The following is a 25,972-nucleotide window of genomic DNA, read 5'->3' on the forward strand; positions in this document are numbered from 1 at the left end:
ATTGGCCAGTGTAGCCTAGGCCACATGATCAAGAATGCTTCTTTAAAACTCCCCACATTTTGTTTTCTCTTCACCCGTCAAAATCGTTCCAAATTTTCCTCTTTGTTCATCTATCCTAAATAACTACATGTGCAGTTTCATTAATTTTTTGTTAAACATTGGACACTTTACTGAAAGATTGTGAATAAAGCAGGGAAACAGGCCCTTCAGCCCAACCTGTGAATAAATAAACTGCAGTTTTTAGTTTTCTGTAAATTTGTATTGAAATAAAAACATTTTCTTAGATTGACAGACATCAGGCTTTTCTGCCTGAAAGAGATCCATTGTCTCCTTGCAGCCATTGGGTTAAGAGTGTTAATTTTTAAGGGAATTATAAGGAAGAATTGTAGTGTGAGAGATCATGAGGGGAAATAGATAGGGTGAATGCATTGTGTCTTTTACCCACACTAGGGGAATCAGGACATAGGTTTAAGGTGAGAGGGGAAAATTTTGAGTTTAGTTTTTGAGTTTGACTTGAGTTTAAGTTTAGTTTAATTTAATAGGAACCTGAGGGGCAATTTTTTGTACATTGGGTTGTGGGTATATGCAAAGTGATGCCAGATGAGGTAGTTGGGGCAAGCACTAGAACAACATTTAAAAGATATTTGGACTGGTACATGGATAGAAAAGGTTTAAGAGGATATGGGCCAATTATGGGTGGGACAAGTGTGGATGGGACATCTTGTTTGGGGGGTGCAAATTGGGCTGAAGGGCCTGTTTCCTTGCTGTATGACTAATAGTTTCAGTTAGTTTTAGTAAACTGAACTAAACTATTAGAGTCATGTCATACAGCAAAGAAATAGGCCCTTCGGCCCAACTTGCCACGCATAATCATAATATTGCAGAATTTTGTAAAGATTGAAAGTAACGTAGTTCAATCTAAAAAATAAACAAGGAAGGATGGGTTATCCACAGTGAATCGGGAAATAGCATAAATGGATAAGATAGAAAAACAAGGATTTTGAGAATTATTTAAGATTTATGGCAAATATCTATTTCTTTTAAGATATAAAACTAAGCATGACAAGTGGTCCAGCTGGACCTGAAGAGACATTAAAGATAATATTGAATCCAAGGAAAAGACTTGTAATGTTTGCAACGAGTAGTTAGGCTGAGGATATGGAAAATTTCAAATTTCACGACAAGAATAATCTAGTGAGAAAGTGAAAACAGACGGCAAATTACTGTAACAGACCGAATATTGACTTCTCCAATTTTGAGTAATCTCCCCCCCCCCCCACCTCTCTGCTGTGTTGCCACCTTAGTGTGTACACATTTCTCCCACCACCATGTCCCTCACTTTCCACTCCTCTCCCCCTCCCCTCCTCCCGATGCCTCTTCCACCTAAATCCCTCCCTCTGGTTTTACTGACATACTTTTTTTGTCCCCCTTTCACCTCTAGCCTTCGTCACTCACTCCACCCATCTGCCAATCAACCTCCTCCTCACCTGTATCCACCTATCACTCGCCAGGCTTTGACCTGCTCCACCTCTTTCCCAGCATTCCTCTTCCCTACTACAATCAGTCTGAGGAACGGTCCTGATCCGAAACGTCAACTGTCCATTCCTTCCACAGATACTGCTCACCCGCTGAGTTACTCCATCCCTTTGTGTTTTGCTCAAGATTCCAATCTCTGCAGTTGCTTGTCTCTGAACGATTCTACAAGTTTGAACAAACCTTAACAACAGATAGAGTGGACAGGAATTGTAGTGAAATTAAACAAATATTTTGTGCTCGAGGGCATGAGCTGTAGGGAGAGGTTGAGCAGTACTCTATTCCTTGGAGTGCAGGAGGATGAGGGGTGATCTTATAGAGGTGTACAAAATCATGAGAGGAATATATCGGGTAGACTGACGCACAGAGTCTCCTGCCCAGTGTAGGGGAATCAAAAGCCAGAGGACATAGATTTAAGGTGAGGGGGAAAAAGTTTTAACAGGAACCTGAGGGGTAACTTTGACACACAAAGAGTGGTGTGTGTGTGTATGGAACAAGCTGCCGGAGGAGGTCGTTGAGATAGGTACTATCGCAACGTTTATGAAACATTTAGACAGGTACATGGATAGGTTTAGAGGGATATGGCCCAAACATAGGCAGGTGGGACTAGTGTAGATGGGGCATGTTGGTCAAGTTACTTCTGCATTTTGTCTCTATCTAATTTTCTGAGTGAGTTTAGTTTTTGTTGCATGCTAACCAGTCACCGGAAAGACAATGTATGATTACAATCGAGCATCCCCACATTCCCAGTTCCGATGAAGGGCTTTTGACCTGAAGTATTAACACGTACCACAGGTGCTACCTGACTTACTGGGTGTTTCCATCATCTTCTGTTGATATTTTAAGGGATTTGACTGGGTAGGTGTAGGGATCATGCTTCCTTGGCTGCAGTTAGCCAGGGGTCAACTATTTAGGACCAAGATGAGGAAGAAGGTAGACACAAAATGCCGGAAGAATTCAGCGGGTCAGCCAGCATCTCTGGAGAGAAGGAATGGGTGATGTTTTGGGGCGAGACCCTTCTTCAGACTGAGGCCTTTCACTATTTGGTAAGTTTCAATGAGGACACCCCCCCCTAGATAATGTTCAATATCTTTAGTATTTCTCCCTGCTCATGAACAACAATGGTGCTCTTTCTGTGCTTACCTCCATCCCTCCCATACAAGAGGAACAAAACGCTTTTTAAATCATGGCCACACACTTGAACAATGAAATACTGCCTTCAAGGTCTCCGAGTCTTACATCTCTACCGGCTCTGCACTTGCCCTCTGTCTGCAATCAAGCATAATGTCCAAACGTTTCTCAAAAGAAATCCTGGAATAAAGGATATTAATACCACACATTTGTCCAACTCAGCTGCCAATCTAAACACAATCTTTTGAAAGGATCCCTTGGGATGTCAATCATGGAAGACTGTGAATTGATGGAGCGACTAGACTCATTAATCCTTCTGAGCACTCTGAGAAGTTTGTGGTTACAGGGCCATTCACCTCTCAGTTTAGTGGTGTGAGACTGTCACTTAGGCCAGAATGGAACCAAAGCCCTGCACTTAACAGGTAGTTCCATGTTAATCCTCTCTTTCCCCCAAAAGAAACCAAGTTCAATCACATTAATGCATCTGACAAATCAGACCATAAACATACTTTGACAAATCGACTCGCCGTGTTAGATAAATACTTCACTCTAACACATAGGCTGTGACCAGCGAGCAAGAAAAATCTTTTTATGGCCAAAATTGCTTCAATTTTCACTCAATTCTCATGGTGCTGACTGTAACTCAATATATTGTAACGGTGCTAGTAAGCCCAGACCTGCAATTACTCTGGCTTGGCAATTTTATGATCTGCAGTAGGTTGTAACAGAAGGTTTTGAAACCAGAGAAGGGGCACAGCATGGGAAAGCTACAGAATCTCACAAAAGGAATATAATTAGCAATTGTTTTGTTCTGCAAAATGAAGCAAGTCCTAGTTCTCGTCGCTCGGCTAAGTGTCAAATGGTATTTAGCCACACGGGCGGGCAGTTCTCTGTTTGTCTCGAGCTTCTGCTGTCAGCCAAAACCACGGGGGACACACTAGCATTGCGATTAAGTTACCGTGCCAGGCTGCTCTAGGGGCCGAGGATGATTAGCTTCCACTGAGGAGTGGAAGGTGCCTATGTGCCATTTCTATTAATGTGGGATAGCCTTTGCACACATAGTATAAGAAAATAACTGCAGATGCTGGTACAAATCGAAGGTATTTATTCACAAAATGCTGGAGTAACTCAGCAGGTCAGGCAGCATCTCGGGAGAGAAGGAATGGGCGACGTTTCGGGTCGAGACCCTTCTTCAGACTGAACCGACCCTTCTTCAGAACTGTTACCACACAGGTCTGATGGAACAAAGTACTAATCCAGTGGCAAGGAGGTCCAAATCAGTTAGACATCCGTGCACGCACATGCATGCTTGCAAATTTCACTCACCCGCCCCATGCCACTCCCTCTCCCCACCCCACTTACTCACCCTGCCCAGTCCTATCAACAACTAGAGAGCAGTCCTCATCTACCTCATTGGAGATCCTCAGACTATCTTTAATTGGACTTACTGAAGTTTATCTCGCAATAAACATTATTCACTTTATCCTGTATCTGTACACTGTGGATGACTTGACTGTAATCATGTCTGGTCTTTCTGCTAATTAGTTAGCGCGCAACAAATGCTTTCCAATGTACCTCGGTACGCTTGCCAATAAACCAAATTAAGTCTTTTCTTTCACTTTTTAGACAATGGTGGGCAGACCTTATGGGGTGGAAACAACTGGCCCCTGCGAGGAAGGAAGTGGACGCTGTGGGAGGGTGGTGTCCGAGGTGTGAGCTTTGTCACCAGCCCACTGCTCAAGCAAAAGGGCAGAGTTAATCGAGAACTCATTCACATCTCCGACTGGCTCCCTACTTTGGTGCATTTGGCCGAAGGATCCACTAAAGACACCAAACCACTGGATGGCTTTGACGTGTGGAAGACTATCAGGTACTGTGCATCTAGTATCACTGCAAAGAAACTGTTCGGTTGAAACATTTTGCACCATTTTGAAGTAATATAATAATAATAATATAATAATTCCTTTATTTGTCCCACACCGGGGAAATTTACAGTAGCAAAGTGGATAGCAAGAGATCATTCATTATAAATAAAAGTAAAGACAAGGATAAATTGTCATCAATTTACTGTGTATTCCTTAACTGTTGCTGTTGACTGGTCTGCTGGGAGCAGTGCTGGTTGTGCAGTCTCACAGCAGCGGGAACAATCTCCTATATCTCTACTTCACACACTTGGGGTGAAGGAGTCTGTCACTGAAGGAGCTACTCAGTGCAGTGACAGTGTCCTGCATGGGGTGGGAGTCGTTGTCCAGCAGCGATGTTAACTTTGCCATCATCCTCCTCTCTCCCACGGCCTGCACTGAGTCGAGGGGGCAACCCAGGACAGAGCTGGCCTTCCTGACCAGCTTGTCAAGTTTCTTCCCCTCTGCCGCTGAGATGCTGCTGCTCCAGCAGACCACTCCATAGAAAATGGCTGATGCAACCACAGTGTTGTAGAAGGTCCTTAGGAGTGTCCCCTGCATTCCAAAAGACCTGAGTCTGCTCTGGCTCTTTTTGTATAGCACATTGGTGTTTTCGGTCCAGTCCAATTTATTGTTGAGGTAGACACCCAGGTACTTATAAGAGTCCACCCTCCCGATGTCCATTCCCTGGATGTTCACCGGTGTCGAGGGGACTTGGCTGCGCCTGCGGGAATCCACCACCCTCTCCCTGGTTTTCCCAGCGTTGATCCGGAGGCGGTTCCGCTGGCACCAGTTCACAAACTCCTTGACCAGTTCTCTTTTCGCCCTGTCATCGTCGCCTGTGATGAGACCGACGATGGCAGAGTCGTCAGAGAAGTTGTGTAGATAGCAGTTTGCAGAGCTGTGCCTGAAGTCCGCAGTGCACAGGGTGAACAAGAATGGAGCTAGCACTGTAAGTAAGATTGTAGAAGCACATTCTGCACCTTGCTGGGTCAGGCAGCAGCTCTGGAGAACATGGATAGGTGACGTTCCCTATCTATGTTCTCCAGAGATGCTGTATGACCCGCCAAGGTATTCCAGCACTTTGTGTCCATCTTTGTAAGCCAGAATCTGCAGTTCCTTGTTTCTACATTCTGCACTTTGCTATTGTGCATTGAAGTACAGGTATAGCACCCTTGATAGTAGGTTTCCAGTTAAGGGGATCCTTTAGAATTGAAACCTTTCTTCTGACTCTCCTGGTTTACTCAAAGTGTTGGGATGGTATTGAGAGCCTTGACATGTATTAGCAGCACAAGAGATCTTATATAAGTGGTTGAAGGTGTGCAGCACCTCACAAATTACTGACTCTTGAGACTTTACTTTAGACTTTAGAGATACATCATGGAAACAGACCCTTCGGCTCACCAAGTCCGCGCAGACCAGCGGTCACAACACTATCCTACATTCGAGGCACAATTTACAATTTTTATCGAAGCCAATTCATCTACAAACCTGTATGTCTTTGGAGTGTGGGAGGAAACCGGAACAACCGGAGGAAACCCATGCGGTCACGAAGAGTACGTACAAATTCCATACAGACAACAGTCCAGATAGAACCCAGGTCTCTGGTGCTGTAAGGCAGCAACTCTACCGCAGCCTCACTGTCACCCATCTACCCTGCGTCAACCAGAAAATTGTTGCTGACTTTATTCTAATCTGAGCCTTTTAGGTTGAGAAATTGTCAAAAAACACTTCCGATCTAGTTTATTCAGCAAATGCCGGCCTTGGATGTGTAGAGGGATTTTAAATGTGGGTTGAAGTTGACAGGCTTCATTTTAGATACTTAGTGATGTAATCTAGAGTGATGCTGCAGTGCTGAGATGCTAACATCTGTCTTTCAGATGTGGACCACCTACAGTGTAGCAACTCACCAGGGTTCTCCAACAGCATCTCCCAAACCTACGACCTGTATAGTAAAATGGTCTAGGACATCACCCAAAGATTTCTTGTCTAAGGTCAGTAATAGGTATGTTCGCTGAATATTTGTGACGCCTCAGACAATGAAGTAGTCCACATCCATATTCAGCAATATCTGGACAATATCCAGAATTGGAGTGAAATGTGGCAAGTAACATTTGCACCACCCAAGTGCCAGACAATGATTATAACCATAGAGGAAATCCAGCTATCACCTCCTAATATTCAAAGACATTACCATCATGGGATCCCAGGGGAAGGTTCCCATTGACTAGAAATTGAGCTGGATCAGCCATTAGTGAGACCACACCTGGGACATTCTGGTCAAGGATGTGATTAAGCTGAACAGAGTCTGGTAGACAAGGACACCCAGGTCTCGTTGCAGTTCCCTTTTACCTAATCTGACACCATTGAGATAATAATGTGCCTCCTTGTTTTTGCCGCCAAAGTGGATAACCTCACATTTATCTACATTTAACTGCATCCGCCATGCATCTGCCCACTCACTCAACCTGTCCAAGTCACCCTGCAATCTAACATCCTCTTCGCAGTTCACACTGCTACCCAGCTTTGTGTCATCTGCAAACTTGCTAATGTTACTTCTAATTCCATCATCCAAATCATTAATATATATTGTAAATAGTTGCGGCCCCAGCACCGAGCCTTGCGGCACTCCACTCGCCACTGCCTGCCATTCCGATAAAGACCTGTTTATTCCTACTCTTTGCATTTTCATGTATGGAGAGAGAGGGACAAAATACATTTTGCTTGACATTTAGCCCTAGGGAAATACTAGAGTATTATTAAGGATATGACAATAGTGCACTTGGGAACATAATTAATTGGACAACGTCAGGTGAATTTTATGAAAGAAAGATTGTGTTTGACAAATCATAGTCTCTGGAGAATGCATTTGGTGTTGGATAAGGGAAAGCAGTCAATGTATTATATTTGCGTTTCCAAAGACCTTCAATGAGATTATTCTACATGGTTAGGACAAGTGAAATTGAGGGCAATAATTTGCAAGGCTTGAGGATTGATAGAAAGGCAACACCAAGGCGAAGAACAATAGGATCATTTTCAGGTCGCCATGGTAAAACTAGCAGATGGTGCAAGAAAAACTGCTTGTGCTCCTCCAACCTATGTTCATGGCTTGGATTCAGAGATGGTTTGAAGTGTATGTGATTATAAAGCTAGGAGTGAAACTATGAAGCAGGTTTCAAAAGGGAGTGGTTTCAGAGTTTGACAATAGACAATAGGTGCAGGAGTAGGCCATTCGGCCCTTTGAGCCAGCACCACCATTTAATGTAATCATGGCTGATCATTCTCAATCAGTACCCTGTTCCTGCCTTCTCCCCATATCCCTTGACTCCGCTATCTTTAAGTGCTTTATCTAGCTCTCAGTTTGGGCAAGAAGACAGCAAAGGAAGTCTGACATTTTCCATTTAAAACCAATAGAGAGTTGATTTTATAAAGAAGGGCAGGGAACTGGTAAATATTGCAATTCAAAAGGACTTTAATTTAGAGATACAGTGTGGAAAAAGGCCTTCAGCCGAACAAGTCCCCATCAATCACCCGTACGCTAGTTCTATACTATACTACTTCCACATCCTACCTACTAGGGGCAATTTACAGAAGCCAATAAACCTACACACCTTTGGAGTGTGGTAGGAAACCGGAGCACCCGTGGAAAACCCATGCGGTTACAGGAAGAACGTACAAACTCCGTACAAACATCACCCATAGTGAAGATCGGACCTGATCTCTGGCGCTGGAAGACAGCAACTCTACCATTGCGCCACCATGCCATCGCCTTCAGACGTTGCAGGGTGGATGGGAAGAGAAAGCTGGAGAGAGGAGAAGCAGGACAATGCGTGGCTGGTTACAGATGGACACTGGGGGTGGGGGGGGGGATTTTGGTAGGCAGATGGTTGGAACAAAGGCCAGTGATAAAAGCAGATGGTGTGAGCCGGACTAATTGAAGAGCTGCAAAGGACCTTTCACCGTCCGGCACAGCCTGAAATAGGCCGCGGGATTTTCTCCGCCGGCGGGGGCTTCAATGTCGGGAACTCCGACCGCCCCGACGTGGCAACTCCAACAGCCTGACCGCGGGAAAAGACGGCAGGGAAGAGAAAAATACATTCTGTCCTTCCATCACAGTGAGGAGGGACTGGAGGAGACTCACTGTGATGGATGTTTCTTTTGTTTGGTGTTAGTTTATGATTGTATGTGTTATTGCATTTTTATTGATTATTCTTATTGGTCTTATTGTTGAACTGCGGGTAATTTTTCATTTCACTACACATTTATGTGTATGTGACAAATAAATGACTATTGATATTGATTGATTGAATTGTGAAGACAGAGGAAGTAATGTGAGGAGGGGAAGGGGAGGTGAGGGGAGGAGTGAGTGAGGGGGAGGAGGGGGGGGGGAGATAGATGTGAATCCAGGTGGAGCACAGTGGAGGGGAGGGAGGAGTAAAGAGTGGTGGGGGGGTTTCGAGGTTACCAAAAAGTGGAGAATTTAGTGTTCTTACCGTTGGGTTGTGAGCTACCCATAAAGTCCAATAAAGCTGCATCATGATGTTCTGACTCTTATACTCGATATACCAAAGAAAACAAGCATACCATTGCCCTTTTTACCACTCTATCTACCCGTGTTGTGACTTTCAGGGAGCTATGGACATGCAGCTTCACAAATAGTAAGGGTTGTCTAGATCTTTAATCTCGCTTTACAAATTAAACTGCAAAATAGAGATAGGAAGCAGGAAATGTGAGACCTTCCAATTCCTGTGCTTTGGGAAACCTCCCATTGTGCTATAATTAAAATTATGGATTGGGTGAAATCTTGAGAGGAAGACCATATCTGGTCACTTGGTGCACCAAGCACAGTATAAAAAGAACAGAACAAAAAAAAAACACGATACATATCCTTCACAATATTCCACTAGCGCCTTTGTCAAGCTCAGCATTTCCCAATGTAATTTTTTCACCAAAATGAAGTATTTTTAAAAGTAGACATTAATTTGATTTAGGAGCCATTTTATACAAATTTTGCAGAGCAAGTTTTAGTTTTAGAGACACCTCATGGAAACAGGCTCTTCGGCCCATTGAGTCCACCCCAACCATCGACCATGCGTTCACACTAGTTACATGTCCCATTTTTGCATCCATTCCCTACACACGAAGGGCAATTTTACAGGGGCCAATTAATCTTCAAACCGGCTTGTCACAGGGAGAACGCAGACAGCAGCCAAGGTCAGGATCGAACTTGGATCTATGGCGCTGTGATGCAGCAGCTCTACCAGCTGCGCCACACTTATATTTAACAAACACTTGTGTGATAATAGTCAGATGACCCACAGCCTCAGTTGAAATGCTATCTCCAAAAATATAGCACTTCCTGCATTAAATACTTGATTAGCTATTTAAAAAAGTCATTGTCAATGATTTGCACAAAACAGAAAGGGTGGTGGGTGTATGGAACGAGCTGCCGGAGGAGATAGTTGAGGCAGGTACTATCACAATGTTTAAGAAACATTTAGACACGTGCAAGGATAAGACAGATTTATAGGGATATGGGCCAAATGCAGGCAGGTTGGACTAGTGTAGATGGGGCACGTTGGTAGGTGTGGGCACGTTGGGCCGAAGGGACTTTCCGTTCTGTATGACTCGATTAGTCTATGACAACGCTCCACTCAGACATCTGTCTGGCTGAGAGTAGTCAATGGCAGAACATGCTCCGAATTCACCTCAAGAAATTAAACCTCCGTTCATTTAAGCTCCAAGGACTAATTGGCGCACCTGCCTGATGTGAATTAGAAATACACATGGACAGGACAAGTTTAGAGGGATATGGGCCAAATGCAGACAGGTGAGACTAGTGTATATGGGACATTTTGGCTGGTGTGGGCACGTTGGGCCTGTTTCCAATCTGTAAGACTCTATGAAGTAAAGGAGAATTTAAATTTTCTTAGAAAGTCAATAACCACATGCTTTTACACAGTCAGCAAATTGATTTTGAAAGAATTCTGCACTTCAAACCCCAAAACCAATATTACATAGACACTTTTTAATTACTTCTGCGAACAATAAGGAAATAACTTTCACTACAAATTAACTGATGGAAAAATCGAAGCAAGCATACATATTAATCTCAGCATGAAACAAATGCAGCATTGTTCACCAAGTAAGTCATTTGTAATTTGCAACACAACAGTCAACACGCCAGTAACCAGGCTCATTCACACATTCCAAAGACGGCGTGAAACTCAGCTGTTCGGATAACGTGGGAGGGAAGGCCTTAAAAATTCGAACTTGCATGTTATCACGCTTCAATTTAGATTCTAATTTTGCAAAGGGAAGCACTTAATTGATGGATCGCAAGTTGCAAGTGTGAACATTCACTCATGTATGATGGGACAACAGCGAAACTAGTACGACGATAAGGTGGGGGAGGACGGAGAGCGAGGAAATGCAAGGGTTACTTGAAGTTAGAGAAATCAATATTCGTACCGCTGGGTTATAAGCTGCCCAAGCAAAATATGAGGTGCTATTCCTCCAATTTACATTTGGCATCACTCTCACAACGAAAAGCAAAAACAGTTACACTGTTTGTATAACTCATTATCACCTACCCTCACGGCCAACAATTGACCATTGTGGGATTCATCTTTCCTTGTTCATCGTTGCTTTTTGCATATCTTTCATTTATTTGAAATGAAATAAATGGCCTCCTCCTGCACCTATTGTCTATTGCCTATTTGATCTGTGTACCTTCTATATCTCTCATTTCACTGTCCCCTTGACTCTCAGACTGAAGAAGGGTCTCGACCCGAAATGTCACCTATTTTCTCCTGAGATGCTGCCTGACCCGCTGAGTTATTCCAGCTTTGTGTGTCTATCTTTGGTGTAAACCAGCATTTACAGTTCCTTCCTATCCATCTATCACTTGCCAGCATTGACCTGCCCGACCTCTCTTCCAGCGTTGACTCCCCCACCCTACTACAATCAGTTTGAGGAAGGACCTGAAACATCGCCAGTCCATTCCCTCCACAAAACATAACTTTCTGTTTTGCTTAAGACTTCAGCATCTACAGATCCATGTGTCTCCATGACAAGGCTGGTCTTCTACCATAACAGTGTTCCCCTTCACTATCCCTATATCCACGAATTGCCCTATTATTCAGTAATCTATCGGTATCAGCTTTGTATGAGGTGTTCACAACCCCCAGGGTCAAGAATTCCAAAGATTCACCAACCATCAAGTGATACAATTTCTCTTCACCTTGGTCCAAAATGGTTTACCGTGTAATTTTGAAACTATGGCCCCAGGTTGCAGATTCCTCCTCGGGCCTAAAATCTTCCCAGCCTATCCAGCCCTGAAAGAATTTTGCAAGTTTGAATGAGATCTTCTCTTGTTCTAAATTCTCGCGAACACAGGTCTCGTCCACTGAATCACTCCTTTCACGGTAAACCTGTCAATGATAGTGATACAGCACGGAAGCAAGCCCTTCGGCCCAACTTGCCCATGCTGACCAAGATGCTTCATCGGAACTAATCCCACCTTCCCGCATTTGGTCCATATCCCTCTAAAGCTTGAAGAAGGGTCTCGACCCGAAACGTCACCCATTCCTTCTCTCCCGAGATGCTGCCTGACCTGCTGAGTTACTCCAGCACTTTTTGAATAAATCCCTCTAAAGCTTTCCTATCCATGTACCTGTCCAAATGTCTTTTAAATGTTGTTACAGTAAACCTGGGACTGTTTTAGTGATAAATAGAGTATTGAGTACCAGTTGAAATTAGTTTATTAGTTTAGAGGAACAGCGCAGAAACATGCCCTTCAGACCACTGAGTCCCATACACTAGCACTATCCGACACACTAGGGACAATTTACAATCTTTACCAAAGCCAAGTAAACTACAAACCTTGGTTATTCCAAAAGCAGATGTTCCAGATGATCACAATCTGAATTAAAACAAAAATGCTGCATATACTCAGCCAGTCAAGCATCATCTTTGGCACGAGAAATGGTTAATATTTATTTGATGACCTGATGAAAGGTCATCGAACTGAAGAGTTTATTCTGTTGGCAGTCCATTATTTCCATTTCCTATTTTGTCTGATAATTTTTTCTCTACCTCACCACAGTTGAGAAAGAGTATAATTTTCTTCTTACTCCCAAAGCTCCTAAAATGCAGTAACATAATATCAACTGTGTGTGGTGAACAGGTAGTAACAGGCCTCACTGTTGTAGTTACCAAGCGAGACTATAAAATCTTGCACTTCATTAAGGATTGACTTGACTCTTGAAATGTGACTTGAGCTGTCCAGTGTCTGCACCAAGCACTATTGTGAAATCATTGAAAAGTACACCATAGGAACAGACCCTATGGTTCACAATGTCCATGCAGACATGATGCCAAGGTCTACTAATCTCCGCTGCCTGCACGTGATCCATATCCCTCCATTACCTTCAGATACAAGTGTTATTGCAATGCGCTGATTTTATGTAAATCTTTTATATTTTTCAATCAGGACACTTTTTTTCCAATCTTTGCTAGAAACACCTTCAGTGATTTCTAAATGATTATTATGTTTAGCCTTTTAATATTTGTTGAACTGAATCAATTGAATCTAGACTCCTTTTTCTCTTTTTCCAACCTGCTAATATTTCACAGTATCAGCAGTAAATGTAATCATATCTGTCCCAGGAAATTACCCCGTGTGTATGTGGTAGACGAGGAGAACCAAGGAGAATTGATGGGCATGTTATAGGGAACTAGACCAAGTGGACCCATTGGGCCCAAACCCTCTCCTGCATTGGTGCAGCACTCCCCCTCCCGTCCTCCACCTCCCCTTCCCCACCCCCCACTCCATCCCCCTCAACCCCCCTTATCCTTCCTCCTCCCCCCTCCCTTCCCCCCCCTCTCTCCATCCACCTCCCTCCCTCCCCCCTCCCTCCCTCGGAGATCGATTTAAACATTAAAATGCGAATAACTTTCAAAATATAACACCGATTTCAATGAAACTTCTTCCATTAGCACCAAAGAGATGACGGTGAGTAAGGTGGGCCTAAAATTGTTGAGTTATTGTGTACCGTTTTGACTGTAGTTCAGGAACAAACAAACAAACGAGAGTTTTAGTATATAGATAGCTTAGACTTCAGACTTTATAGATACAACGTGGAAACAGACTCTTCGTCCCACTGAGTCTGCGCCAACCAGCGTTATCCCCGTACACTAGCACTATCCTACACACTGGGGACAACTTGCAATTTACAGAAGTCAATTAATCTACAAATCAGGACGTCTTTGGAATGTGGGAGGAAACTGGAGAAACTATGGAGAAAACCCACGTGATCATGGGGAGAATGTAGAAACTCCATACAGAGAGTAGTCAGGATCAAACCCGGGTCTCTGGCGTTGTAAGGCAGCAACTCTACCGCTGCGCCACCGTGCCCACCCCAAATGCCGCTGATGGCTGAATAGCTGCGAACCGTGGTGCAGCTGGTAGAGCTGCTGCCTCATAGCGCCAGAGTCCTGGGTTCAATCCTGACCACAGGTGCTGTATGTGTGGAGTTTATATGCTCTCCCCTGTGATTGCTTGGGTTTCCTCCGGGTCCTCCGGTTTAATCCCACCTCCTAAATACATACGGGATTGTCGGTTAATTGGCCTGTGTAAATTGCACCTAGTGTGTAGGGAGTGGATGCGAAAGTGGGATAACTTAGAACTACTGTGATTTTGGTGGTCAATGAATACATAGTTTCCATGCTCTATCTTTCAAACAATCAATCATTCATTAAGACAGCAATAGCAATCAATCCATGAGATTAGAATATAGCTACCAGTCTCCTTTACCAGAGAATTGTGGTAGAAAGTAAAGACAGTGATTAACTTGGAAAGAACAGTGTTAGAGTACTGGCTGGTACTGTTTTCTAAAGAATTGACCTCCTTGTACAAGTCTGGTCAGGGGTCAGTTACCACATTTGTTTAAAATTTGAATTCAACATTAATGGAGTGAAATTCTCAGAAAAAATATTCCACCACCCACCCTGCCGCAACCACTTTGCTTACTTTAAATTGTGAATAAACAGTTGGAAAAGCTATTGCATTTTGAAGTATATGTCTTTGCGATATTAAGTTGTGCAGTGGGTTTTAAAAGTAAACTTCAATCCTCTTTCTTCAGTGAAGGACATTCCTCGCCCAGAAATGAACTGCTTCACAACATCGATCCGCTGTTTGTTGATAATTCTCCATGTAAGTGTGATTTTCTAAGATATTTGCTCGGTAATGTGATGAATGAGCCTGGCAGTTGTCAGCTTCCTTCGCCACAGGAGATCTTCACCCTACCCCAACCCTCTCCCTTCCTCCCTTTTCCCCCCTCGCTTCCCAATGCCCCACACGGATGCACACCCATTTTCTCCTACTATCCCGCCTCCTACCCCCTGCCCCACCCCTTCCACCTGTACCCCTTTCTCTGGCTGCACATTTTACTCCTCTTCTCTCCTTTATCTGACACACTTTTGTCTTCTTTTCAACACTGGCCTTTGTCCACTCTTCTGCCAATCAAAATCCATCCTCACCTATAACTTGCCAGGCTTTGTCCCACCTCTTTTCCAGCTTTCTCTCATGCCATCTCCCACTGCAATTAATTTGAAGAAGGGTCCAGAGATGCTGCCTGACTCCAACACCTTGAGATTTTGTGTCATCCTTCAATGGAGTTTACCTTCCTGTTGTTGGTGTTCATGCTGAATCCACCCAACTGCAAATAATGGGGCAGCCATTACAAAATATAAGAACATGAGAAACATAAACCAAAGTAGGCCATTTGTTCTCCTATTCCTGCTCTTTGAGTTTAGTTTATTGTCTCGTGTAACAAGGTTACAGTGAAAAGCTTTTGTTACTTGCTAACCAGTCAGCGGAAAGACAATATCTGATTATAATTGGGCCATCCACAGTGTACAGAAACATGATCAAGGGAATAACGTGAATAACATTTATTGCAAGATCAAGTCCATTAAAGTCTGATCAAAGATAGCCTGAGGGTCTCCAACGAGGTAGATAGTAGTGTGCAGGAAAGAACTGCAGATGCGGGTTTACACCGAAGATACAACTGTCAAGTCGAGACCCTTCTTCAGACTGAGAATCGGGGAGGGGGAGACTAGAGATATGGTAGGGTAAGGTGTCGGATCAAAGCAGACAATGAAGTGTAGAATGGTACTTTGTTAGCTGAGGGGAAGGTGACAAAGAGACATACAAACAGTCAAATATCAGTAAAATTAATCAGGAGGACAGTGAAACAAGTCGGAAAATTAGGGTGGGGGAGGGACCGAGAGAGAAGTAAATCAAGGGTTACTTGAAGTTAGAGAAATCAATATTCATACCGCAGGGTTGTAAGCTGCCCAAGCGAAATATGAGGTGGTGTTCCTCCAATTTACACTGGGCCTCACTCTGACAGTGGAGGAGACCCAGAACAGAAAGGTGAGTATGGGAATAGAAGGCAACTGGGAGATCGCACAGGCCTAGGTGGACTGAGCACAGGTGTTCAGCGAAACGATCGCAGCGCCTGCCCTTGATCTCGAAGGACGTAGCTCAGGACTGCCCTTTAGTTGTTGGTAGGATGGTTCAGTTGCCTGATAACAGCTGGGATGTAACTATCCCTGAATACGGAGGTATGCGTTTTCACACTTCTGTACCACTTGCCTGATGGGAGAGGGGAGGAGGGAGCGATTCGTCCTTGATTATGCTGGTGGCCTTGTCGAGGCAGAGTGTGATGTCAATGGAAGGGAGGTTGGTTTGTGTTTGTGCTCTATCATTCAATAAGATCATAGCTGGTCTTTTACCTCAGCCCCACTCTCCTGCATGGATCCCACATCCATTAGTTCCATTGATTTCTGTCTTGATCCACTTTGCAATTGAACCTACCTCTTGGCTACTGAATACTGACTGACTTGCTAATTGAAGCAATATTTCTTATTGTCACAGTCTCCACATTTTGAAGCTATGCCTCCTGGTTCCGACGGCCTCGGCCAGGAGAATATTCAGCCACGCCGCCATTCTTTCAACGCTCTTAAGAACTTTTAGTGTTTCATTGAGATGGCCTCTCATTCTTCTAAACTCGAGAGTGTAGCTTGGTTTCATTAATCTCTCCATGTGCGACAGTGTATGCAGGTACTATAGCAACGTTTGAGAGGTACGTGGATAGGACGGGTTCAGAGGGGTATGGGCCAAATGCAGGCAGATGGGACTAGTGTAGATGGGACAAGTTGTTCGGTGTGGGTAAGTTGGGCTGTAGGACCTGTTTCCACGTTGTATGACTCTATGACTCCATGGCTAAGCCTGCCAACCCAGGAATCAATATTCAAGGATTTCACAGTAGGTGAAAAGCATTTTTAAGCCTCTTAAAAAGCATTGTTCAGGATAATCACTTGACCATCTTTCCAATACAGCACTTTCCCAGAACTCCATATGTCACCTGCTCATGGCCCATCCTCAACACTGCATGTCTTTATTTCCCCAACAAATGCTCTCCTGCGCTCTTAGCCCTCCTCAGCTTATGAACCTTTAGAAAGGGGGTGAGAAGGAATTTCTTTAGTCAGAGATGGTGAATCTGTGGAATTCACGGCTCCTTGTAGAGGCCTTGATTCATTTTTTGAAAAGGTCATCAAGTGGATTGATGAAGGCAAGGCAGTGGACGTTATCTATATGGACTTTGGCAAGATCTCTCATGGTAGGCTGGTCTGGGCAAGACTTGCACAATAAATGGTAGAGCCCCGGAGAATGTTGTGGAACAAAGAGATCTAGAAGCACACATGAATGGTTCCCTAAAAGTGGCGAGTCAGGTGGACAGTGTGGTGAAGAAGGCGTTTGGCACACTGCCTGATAACAACTGTCCCTGAATCTTGAGGTAAGCGTAGTATGCAGAACAGTGGATATAATGCTACTCCAGTACCACTTTTAAAGTAAAATATTGTACAATTATTGCAGTAAAGGTGGCCATTTTTGGGTGAGAGCTTTCAGGAGTGTGTACATATGCTTCTTTAAATGGCACAACACCTCTAATCCTCATTTTCTTTGAAACTGAGTAAGTAATAAATTTTCCAAGTGTTTAATCGTGTTCGCGTCAGCACTAGGCAAATAGAATGTGAGACTTTGTCTTGAAGGTGTGGGAGTAAGGAAATCCTGCTGCTATAGAACTCCACTGAAATTACATCTGGAGTGCTGCAGGCAGTTTTAGTCTCCTTATCCAAGTAAAATATACTTGCCATAAAGGCTATTATAATAAAGTTAGTTGGTTCTTGAGAAAGGCAGCTTACGAACGATCGAGTAACATGGGTCCATATCTCTTCAGAAGACTGATCTCATTATAATGACTGAGGTAAGTTAACGCAGACTACAGATCGAACAAAAACCAGAATGCACATTGCTGAGAGAAATAGTCTTTGGGGAGGAAAGTAGATGCACCTGCTTGCTGTCTAGACAGCTTACAGCTGCTGTGGCAAATGGGTTGTTCTCCCAGTTCCCAGGGTAGGCATGAGTTTCCCACATCTCTGACAAGGAAGTCAAGTAAAGTCTTGGCAAATGTTAAAACTAAAAGCATCTGAAAACATTTTTCTTTTGTACCTTTATGTTGGTACTTTTCGTGTACTTGTTTATTTGTTGCATTTCCTGTTATAGTTCCACCTTTTATCTAAAGGTCACAACTTAAGTGTTGGTTGTAACAGGATTGTCACACTTTTTATTAAAAATGCCAAATAATTCAGTTTAAAAAAGATCACTCTGAAATGTTGAGTTCCTTTGTTCCTGCTTTAGATGAGTAACCTTAATAAAAGAAAATTAGGCACAATGTAAGTGAAAGTGATTGACTCTGCTGAACTTAGCTCAGGGCTCTTTTGTTTAAAATAGAACCTTTCTGTCCGATACCAAATGATGGATTTTCTTACTTAATATTTCTTCTCATTCAGTGTGATGGTATCTTCAATAGTATATTTGAAATGGCATCTTAAGCAATCTTCATTCGGTTATGGTCGCATCACTACTCCCACACAAAGTAGAAGATGATTTGGTAATCTTCCATAAATCAGACCCGGAGGCTGCACTGACTTCTGTTACTGGAATTAATTTAAAACAATGTTTTGTATCTAACCATCCTCCATTGACTGGAGAAAGTACCCTGCTTCTTTTAAGAGATGGAACAAAGCTGCTTCGGGAATGACCTTTGTTAGTTGCATTCTTTAGCTTAGTTTAGAGAGACAGCGTGGAAACAGGCCCTTCTGCCCACTGAACACTACACTAACACAATCCTATACATAGGGACAATTTACAATCTTACCAAGCCAATTAACCTACAAACCGGTGCGTCTGGAGTGTGGGAGATGGGAGCACCCGGAGAAAACCTAAGCATGTCAAGGGGAGAATGTACAAACTCCATACAGACAGCACCCATAGTCAGGATTGAACCCGGGTCTCTGGCAGGATTGACCCCGGGTAAGGCAGCAACTCTACCATTGCGCCACTGTAATCAGTTCCATTACAGAACTGATCTGTAAATGGGGACACAAGGAACAGCAAATGCTTGAGTGAATGAGGGGAAACCTAATTGAAACATACAGAATTGTGAAAGGCTTGGATAGAGTAGATGTGGAGAGGAATATTTCCACAAGTGGGAGAGTCTAGGACTAAAGGTCATAGCCTCAGAATGAAAGGACGTCCTTGTAGGAAGGAGATGAAGAAACATTTATTTAATCAGATGGTGGGGAATCTGTGGAATTCTTTACCTCAGAAGACTGTGGAGGCCAAGTCAGTGGATATTTTTAAGGCAGAGATAGATAGATTCTTGATTAGTGCGGGTGTCAGAGGTTATGGGAAGAAGGCAGGAGAATGGGGTTAGGAGAGAGAGATAGATCAGCCATGATTGAAAAGCAGAGTAGACTTGATGGGCCGAATGTCCTAATTCTACTCCTATTCCTTATGACCTAATGATCCTCCCTGTGGCCACATGGGTTTCCCCTAGGTGCTCTGGTTTCCTCCCCATCCCCAAATCGTGTTGTTATTAGTTGGTTAGTGGGATCAAGGAAAGAGCATTCATATCGCATCCCTGTTTCCACCAATCTTTCCACCACCATCCACATAAGCACAAGAAGTGCAAGATGCCTGTATGCAGATACAGAGAAGTGTGTTCAGCTCTGGCTGAACAATTTCTAATCTTGTGATGTGGACTCGATAAGAAGAAAAGTTGGATAGTGTGAATTACTCCCAATGTAGGTTAGTGGTTGGACAATCAGAGAGCTGTTAATGGGCAAGTCAGAGAAGAAGTTACAGGAAAATACAAGAGAATGGGATTCATCAAAGAACCAATTGCATTTTTTAAAAATAAATAAAATATTCAAAATAAATATTTGCATTATAATTTTCACATAGCTTTGAGTCTATCCAGCATGGACTCAAAGCTATGTGAAATATATAATGCAAATATTTAAGCAATGTTGCAGTATTAAAATGGGCAGAAATAATAGGTTTAATATGGAAATGTTATAATGAGTGATAGAGACTGTACAGAGACTAGCTGTACAGACTGGTCTTGTTTTTTCTTATGACAGAAATTGGACACTTACCATTTTATTCTCCAAACTAATGGATTATTTTAAGATGTTTGAAATATTTCCATATCATTTTTTTAAGTTGAGGTTTAATCTGTTTAATCCAAAATTACTGTGGTTGCAGAAATAGTTCCATTTATTTCTGTTGCAGTCCTCCAACACACAAGATTTACAATACATCTTTCCAGATGTTATTAAAAAAAACTTGTAAAATGTGGGGGGGGGGGGGGGGGGGGGGGGGGAATCCAGATCTTGATAGGAAACGGATAAATACAGGAAAGTCAAAATAAATGCCTATGTGTGGGAAGGAACTGCCGGTGCTGGTTTATACAGAAGATAGGCACACAATGCTGGAGTAACTCAGCTGGCCAGGTAGCATCTCTGGAGAAAAGGAATAGGTTACGTTTAGGGTCAGAATTATCTTTCTCTGAAAGGTAATGGGGGGTGGGAGGGGTCAGGTGACTGGAGGTGAAAAAAGTCCAGAACAAATCCATGTACTTAGACTTTACCATATCTCTGGGATGTCCAGAAGTTTTGTTTAGTTTATTGTCATGTGTACCGAGGCACAGTGAAAAGCTTTTGTTGCGTGCTAACCAATCAGCAGAAAGACAATACATTATTACAATCAAGCAATCCACAGTGTTGATGATAAAGGGAATATTGTGAACATTGTTTAGTGCAAGAGTCCAGTATTGTCCGATCAAAGATAGTCCGAGGGTCTCCAATGAGGTTGAGTAGCTCAGGATTTCTCTTGTTGTTCGAAGGTTGGTTCAGTTGCCTGATAACAGGTGAGAAGAAACTATCCCTGAATCTGAAGGTGTGCATTTCCACACTTCTATACCTTTTGTCCGATGGGAGAGGGGAGAAGAGGGAATGGCCGGGATGTGACGCGTCCTTGATTATGCTGCTGGACTTGCCAAGGCAGCGTGAGGTGTAGATTGAGTCAGTGGAAGGTTTGTGTGATGGTCTGGGCTGCATCCACAATTCTCTGCAATTTCATGCGGTGTTGGATGGAGCTGTTCCCAAATCAAGCTGTGATGCATCCTAATAAAATGTTTTCCTTCCTTTCAGTTGGAAAGAAAGAAGTCCTTCCTTTCAGTGAATTACTTTTGAAGAGTGGATTCCGAGTTTGTGACTTTTTATTGAATAAACCAGTGATTAAAATGTAACCTGAGTGGGAAATTCTGCTCTTCGGTTGATTGTTAATAGCGATTGTGTCGCTAAGTTCTAGTTCAATGCTATCATACACTTAAAAGGGTAGAAGTGAATGAAAAATGTACTTCAGGTGCTTTTGGCAATGTTCCACATAGTAGGCTGCTCCGGAAGGTTAGATCACATGGGATCCAAGGAGTGATAGCTGAATGGATAGAAAATTGGCTTCATGAAAGGAAGCAGAGGGTGATGATGGAAGGTTGTTTTCCAGACTGGAGGCCTTTGACTAGTGGAGTGCCTCAGGGTTCTGTGCTGGGCCCATTGCTGACAGTCATCTATATCAATGATTTGGATGAGAATGTACAAAGCATGATTAGCAAGTTTGCAGATGAAACTAAAGTGGGTGGTATTGTAGATAGTGAAGATGGTTGTCAAAAGTTGCAGCAGGATCTTGATCGATTGGCCAGGTGGGCTGAGGAATGGTTGATGGAATTTAATAGAGAAATATGAGGTGTCACATTTTATGAAGTCAAGTCAAGTCAAGTCAATTTTATTTGTATAGCACATTTAAAAACAACCCACGTTGACCAAAGTGCTGCACATCTGATTAGGAAAAAAAAAAAAGAAACATACAGTGGCAGGCAGCCAAACACAACGGCGCGGCCATCTTGAACAAAATGTTTAACTAAAGCAGAATGGTGTCCCGCGGCCGAGCTGCACCGGGCGCTGTGCAGTCCCGCGGCCGAGCCGCGCCGGGCGATGGAAGGCCCCGTGGCCGCACCGGGCGCTGTTCAGTCCCGTGGCCGAGCCGCACCGGGCGATGGAAGGCCCCGAAAAATAAGTGGAGGGAATTGTGTCATGGCCGGTCCTACACAGTGAATAGTAGGGATCTGGGGAGTGTTGTAGAGCAGAGGGATCTAGGTGTATAGGTACACAGTTCTTTGAAAGTGGCATCCCAGATAGATAGCTCTGAAGAAGGATCTCGACACGAAACGTCACCCATTCCTTCTCTCCAGAGATGCAGCCTGTCCTGCTGAGTTACTCCAGCATTTTGTGTCTATCATAGATATATAGAGTGGTCAAAAGGGCATTTGGCTCCTTGGCCTTCATCGGTCAGGGTACTGAGTATAGTTGGGAGGTCATGTTACAGGTGTATAAGACATTGGTGAGGCCACATTTAAAGTATTGTGTTCAGTTTTGGTCACCATGTTTCAGGAAACATGTTGTCAAACTTAGAAGGATGCAGAGATTTACGAGGATGTTACCAGGACTTGAGGGCCTGAGCTACAGGGAGAGGTTGAGTAGGCTAGGACTTTATTTATTGGAGTGCAAGAGGATGAGGGGCGATCGTATAGAGATGTACAAAATCTCAAGAGGAATAAATTGGGTAAAGGCACAGTCTTTTGACAGGGTAGGGGAATCGAGAACCAGAGGACATAGGTTTAATGTGAGGAGGGAAATATTTAATAGGAACCTGAGTGGTAAGTTTTTTGCACAAAGGATAGTGGGTATATGGAACGAGCTGCCGAAGGAGGTAGTTGAGGCAGATACTGTCATAACATTTAAGAGACATGTGGACAGGTACATGGGTAGGATACGTTCAGAGGGTTATGGGCCAAGCGCGAGCAGATGGGACTAATGTAGATGGGACATGTTGGTCGGCGTGGGCAAGTTGGGCCAAAGGGCCACGCTATATAATTCTAGGTAGAATTTGGGAACTTTGTTTCCAAAGTAGGAAATGATTACTTGGATATTCCCTGATAATATTGTTGAACTGCTAAACGTATCCTAATAATAAAGATTGCATTGTTCCCTCGTTATTGAGCTCCTACCTGTCATGTTGGAGATGCCATGTTCTGCAATCCACTGTCCAACCTGGCTAATATTATTTAATAGCCCATCCGTTGAAACACACAAGTGATGGTTAATACATCCAAACTGATTATTCCTGCTAACCCAATGCACACTGCTTTGTTTTTTTGGCATGTAAAACAGGGTTCCAGCTGAGATTACATTTGTCGCCAGGCTGATTTATATCACTATACTTTAAATGGAAAGAATGCTACTGTACTAAATATACGGCATTGCCATTGTATTTCTGAAACTAGTATGGCTTCACATTTTCTTTGTGAAGATCAGGGCAGTTCTTGTGAGGTGTTGAACTGAATTTGCAACTTCCTTTATCTTATGGCAATAACACTTTTGGGTTGGCACGGCGGCTCAGCGGTAGAGCTGCTGCCCTACAGCACCAGGGTTTGATCCTGACTACAGGTGCTGTCTGTATGAAGTTTGTATGTTCTCCCCTTGACAGCGTGGATTTTCCCTGGGTGTTCCAGCACTCCAAAGACGTACAGGTTTGTAGGTTAATTGGCTTCGGTAAAGATTGTAAATTGTCCCTAGTGTGTTCAATAGTGCTGGTGTGCAGGGATCGCTGATTGGCAAGGACTTGGTGGCCGAAGGGCCTGTTTCAGCGCTATATCTGAACTAAACTAAACTAAAAGCCTCCGCTCAGTGCTTCTTAACTTACCTGATCTCTCAGTCGCACAGCACTTCAACTCCCCCTCCCATTCCCAATCTGACCTGAGGAACAGCACATATTTTGCTTGGGTAACTTACACCCCAGCGGTATGAACATTGCCTTCTTTAACTTTAAATAGCCCTTCCTTTCCCTCTCTATCCCCTCCCCTTCCCAGTTCTCCCACCAGTCTTACTGATTCCGACTACATTCTATATTTGTCCCGCTCACTCCCCTGACAACAGTCAGAAGAAGGGTCTCGACCCGAAACATCACCCATTCCTTCTCTCCAGAGATGCTGCCTGACCTGTCCCGCTGAGTTACTCCAGCATTTTGTGTCTGCCTGTAAACTAAATTAAATGTGCGTCCGACTTTAGAGAAGATTCGTTTTGATTATCTATATCGTTTGGGGTTCAGAAATCTTGTCTATTTCAAAAAACTTTTAGTATTTAAAAGCAGCAACAGAATTTTGTAAGTGCTTCTTGCCCTTGGAACACTCGTCCAGTGTTACGGAACCAGATTGTTTTCCTGGAACCATTAAGCTGCAGAGCTAACCATCACATCAAGATCTGGGATATGGACTGGTATCTAGAACATCTAATCATAGGATCAGGTATCTCAAGCCCAATTCATTTTCCAGCAACCCTGGATCACAAAATGATATAACGGAGGTCAAGAGTGTTTTATTTTCATATGTCCCAAACAGACCAATGAAATTCTTAATTAACGCAGCATAATATGTAAACAATATAATAAACAAGATTTTTTTAGCATTAATATATATATATATATATATACACACACACACACACACACACACACACACACACACATATGTCTGTCTATATGTGTGTATATATATGACATTCACATAAAAGCAAACAAACAAAAATAGTGCAAAAAGACAAAGCCCCCCAAGTCTTAGTTTAGAGCTTATTTTCAGGTTGTAGTATTTAATAGCCTGCTGGCTGTAGGGAGGAAGCTGTTCCTGAACCTGGACATTACAGTTTTCAGGCTTCTGTATCTTGTTCCCGATGGCAGGAGTGAAATGAATGTGTGGCCAGGGTGGCGTGGGTCTCTGATCATGCTGGCTGCCTTTTTGAGGCAGCGACTCCTGTATATCCCATCCATGATGATGGAGAGGTCAGAACCCGTGATGGACTGGGTAGTGTTCACTACTTTTGAAATGCAACATGCTCAACTGCTACATACAACTCTTGTAACCTTTTAAATTATATCCAGCATCTACAGTAGGAAAGAGGTTCTGCTGGGCCCAATGAACCTAGCGTATCTTACAGACAATTTTAACCCAGTCCATTCAAGGGAAGGGAGCATGTTGGTTGCATAATTCAGCAGAATATGTTTTATGAATACATGTTATGGACACATGATCTCTGAGCACTTTGGCTATTTGTATCCCTTTTATGGAAATCTTGCCAGGGAAATATTGAATCATATTCCCTTATTGCATTGAACATTTTGACCTATAGAAGCATTATTTTTGTTGGATGCCACCTCCAGAACATTGGATAATAGGATGAAGTGGTGTAACTGGTAGAGCTGCTGCCAGTGACCCGGGTTGGATTCCAACCTTGGCTGCTGTCTGTGTGAAGTTTGCACATTCTGACTATGACCACGAGGGTTTACTCCAGGTGCACCGTTTTCTGCCCACATCCAAAAGACGTACAGATTTGTAGATTAATTGTCATTTAAGTTGTCCCTAATGTGTAGGGACTGGTTGAGAAAATAGGATAATGTAGAACTAGTTCGATGGTTGGAGTGGACTCGGTGGGTCAAAGAGCCTGTTTCCATGCTGTATCTCTAACCTAATCAAACTAACTTGGATTTCCAGAAGTTTCCAGCTTTAAGATCACTTGGCCATTCTGCTGTTGCATCACTCAAAATTGTGTCAACAATGATATCAAGTGGTATTTACAGCTATTGAGTTTCAGTTGGAGTTTGCGAAGCAGTTTTGGAAGTCGTTGGCCCTATTAAAATAATGTTGCTCACTACTTAACATCTCACAGCACGGTGGCGGTAGAGTTGCTGGCTTACAGCACCAGAGACCAGGGTTCGATCCTGACTATGGGTGCTGTCTGTATGGAGTTTGTACCTTCTCCCCGTGACCATGTGGATTTTCCCTGGATGCTCCGGTTTCATCCCACAATCCAATGACTTACAG

At 43.3% G+C, this 25,972-nt stretch overlaps 1 protein-coding gene across 1 annotated transcript in view; it reads left to right on the forward strand.

Annotated features, from left to right (window-relative positions):
- arsb (arylsulfatase B) overlaps positions 1 to 25,972 on the forward strand; it is an 86,017-nt gene that overhangs the window by 49,430 nt on the left and 10,615 nt on the right. The window contains exons 5-6 of the mRNA XM_078396745.1: positions 4,291 to 4,534; positions 14,711 to 14,781. Coding sequence (XP_078252871.1) covers positions 4,291 to 4,534; positions 14,711 to 14,781 — 315 coding nt within the window. The remainder of the gene's footprint in view (positions 1 to 4,290; positions 4,535 to 14,710; positions 14,782 to 25,972) is intronic.

The sequence above is a fragment of the Rhinoraja longicauda genome, chromosome 3 (assembly GCF_053455715.1).
Source record: "Rhinoraja longicauda isolate Sanriku21f chromosome 3, sRhiLon1.1, whole genome shotgun sequence".
In the NCBI taxonomy this organism is placed as follows: Eukaryota; Metazoa; Chordata; class Chondrichthyes; order Rajiformes; family Arhynchobatidae; genus Rhinoraja; species Rhinoraja longicauda.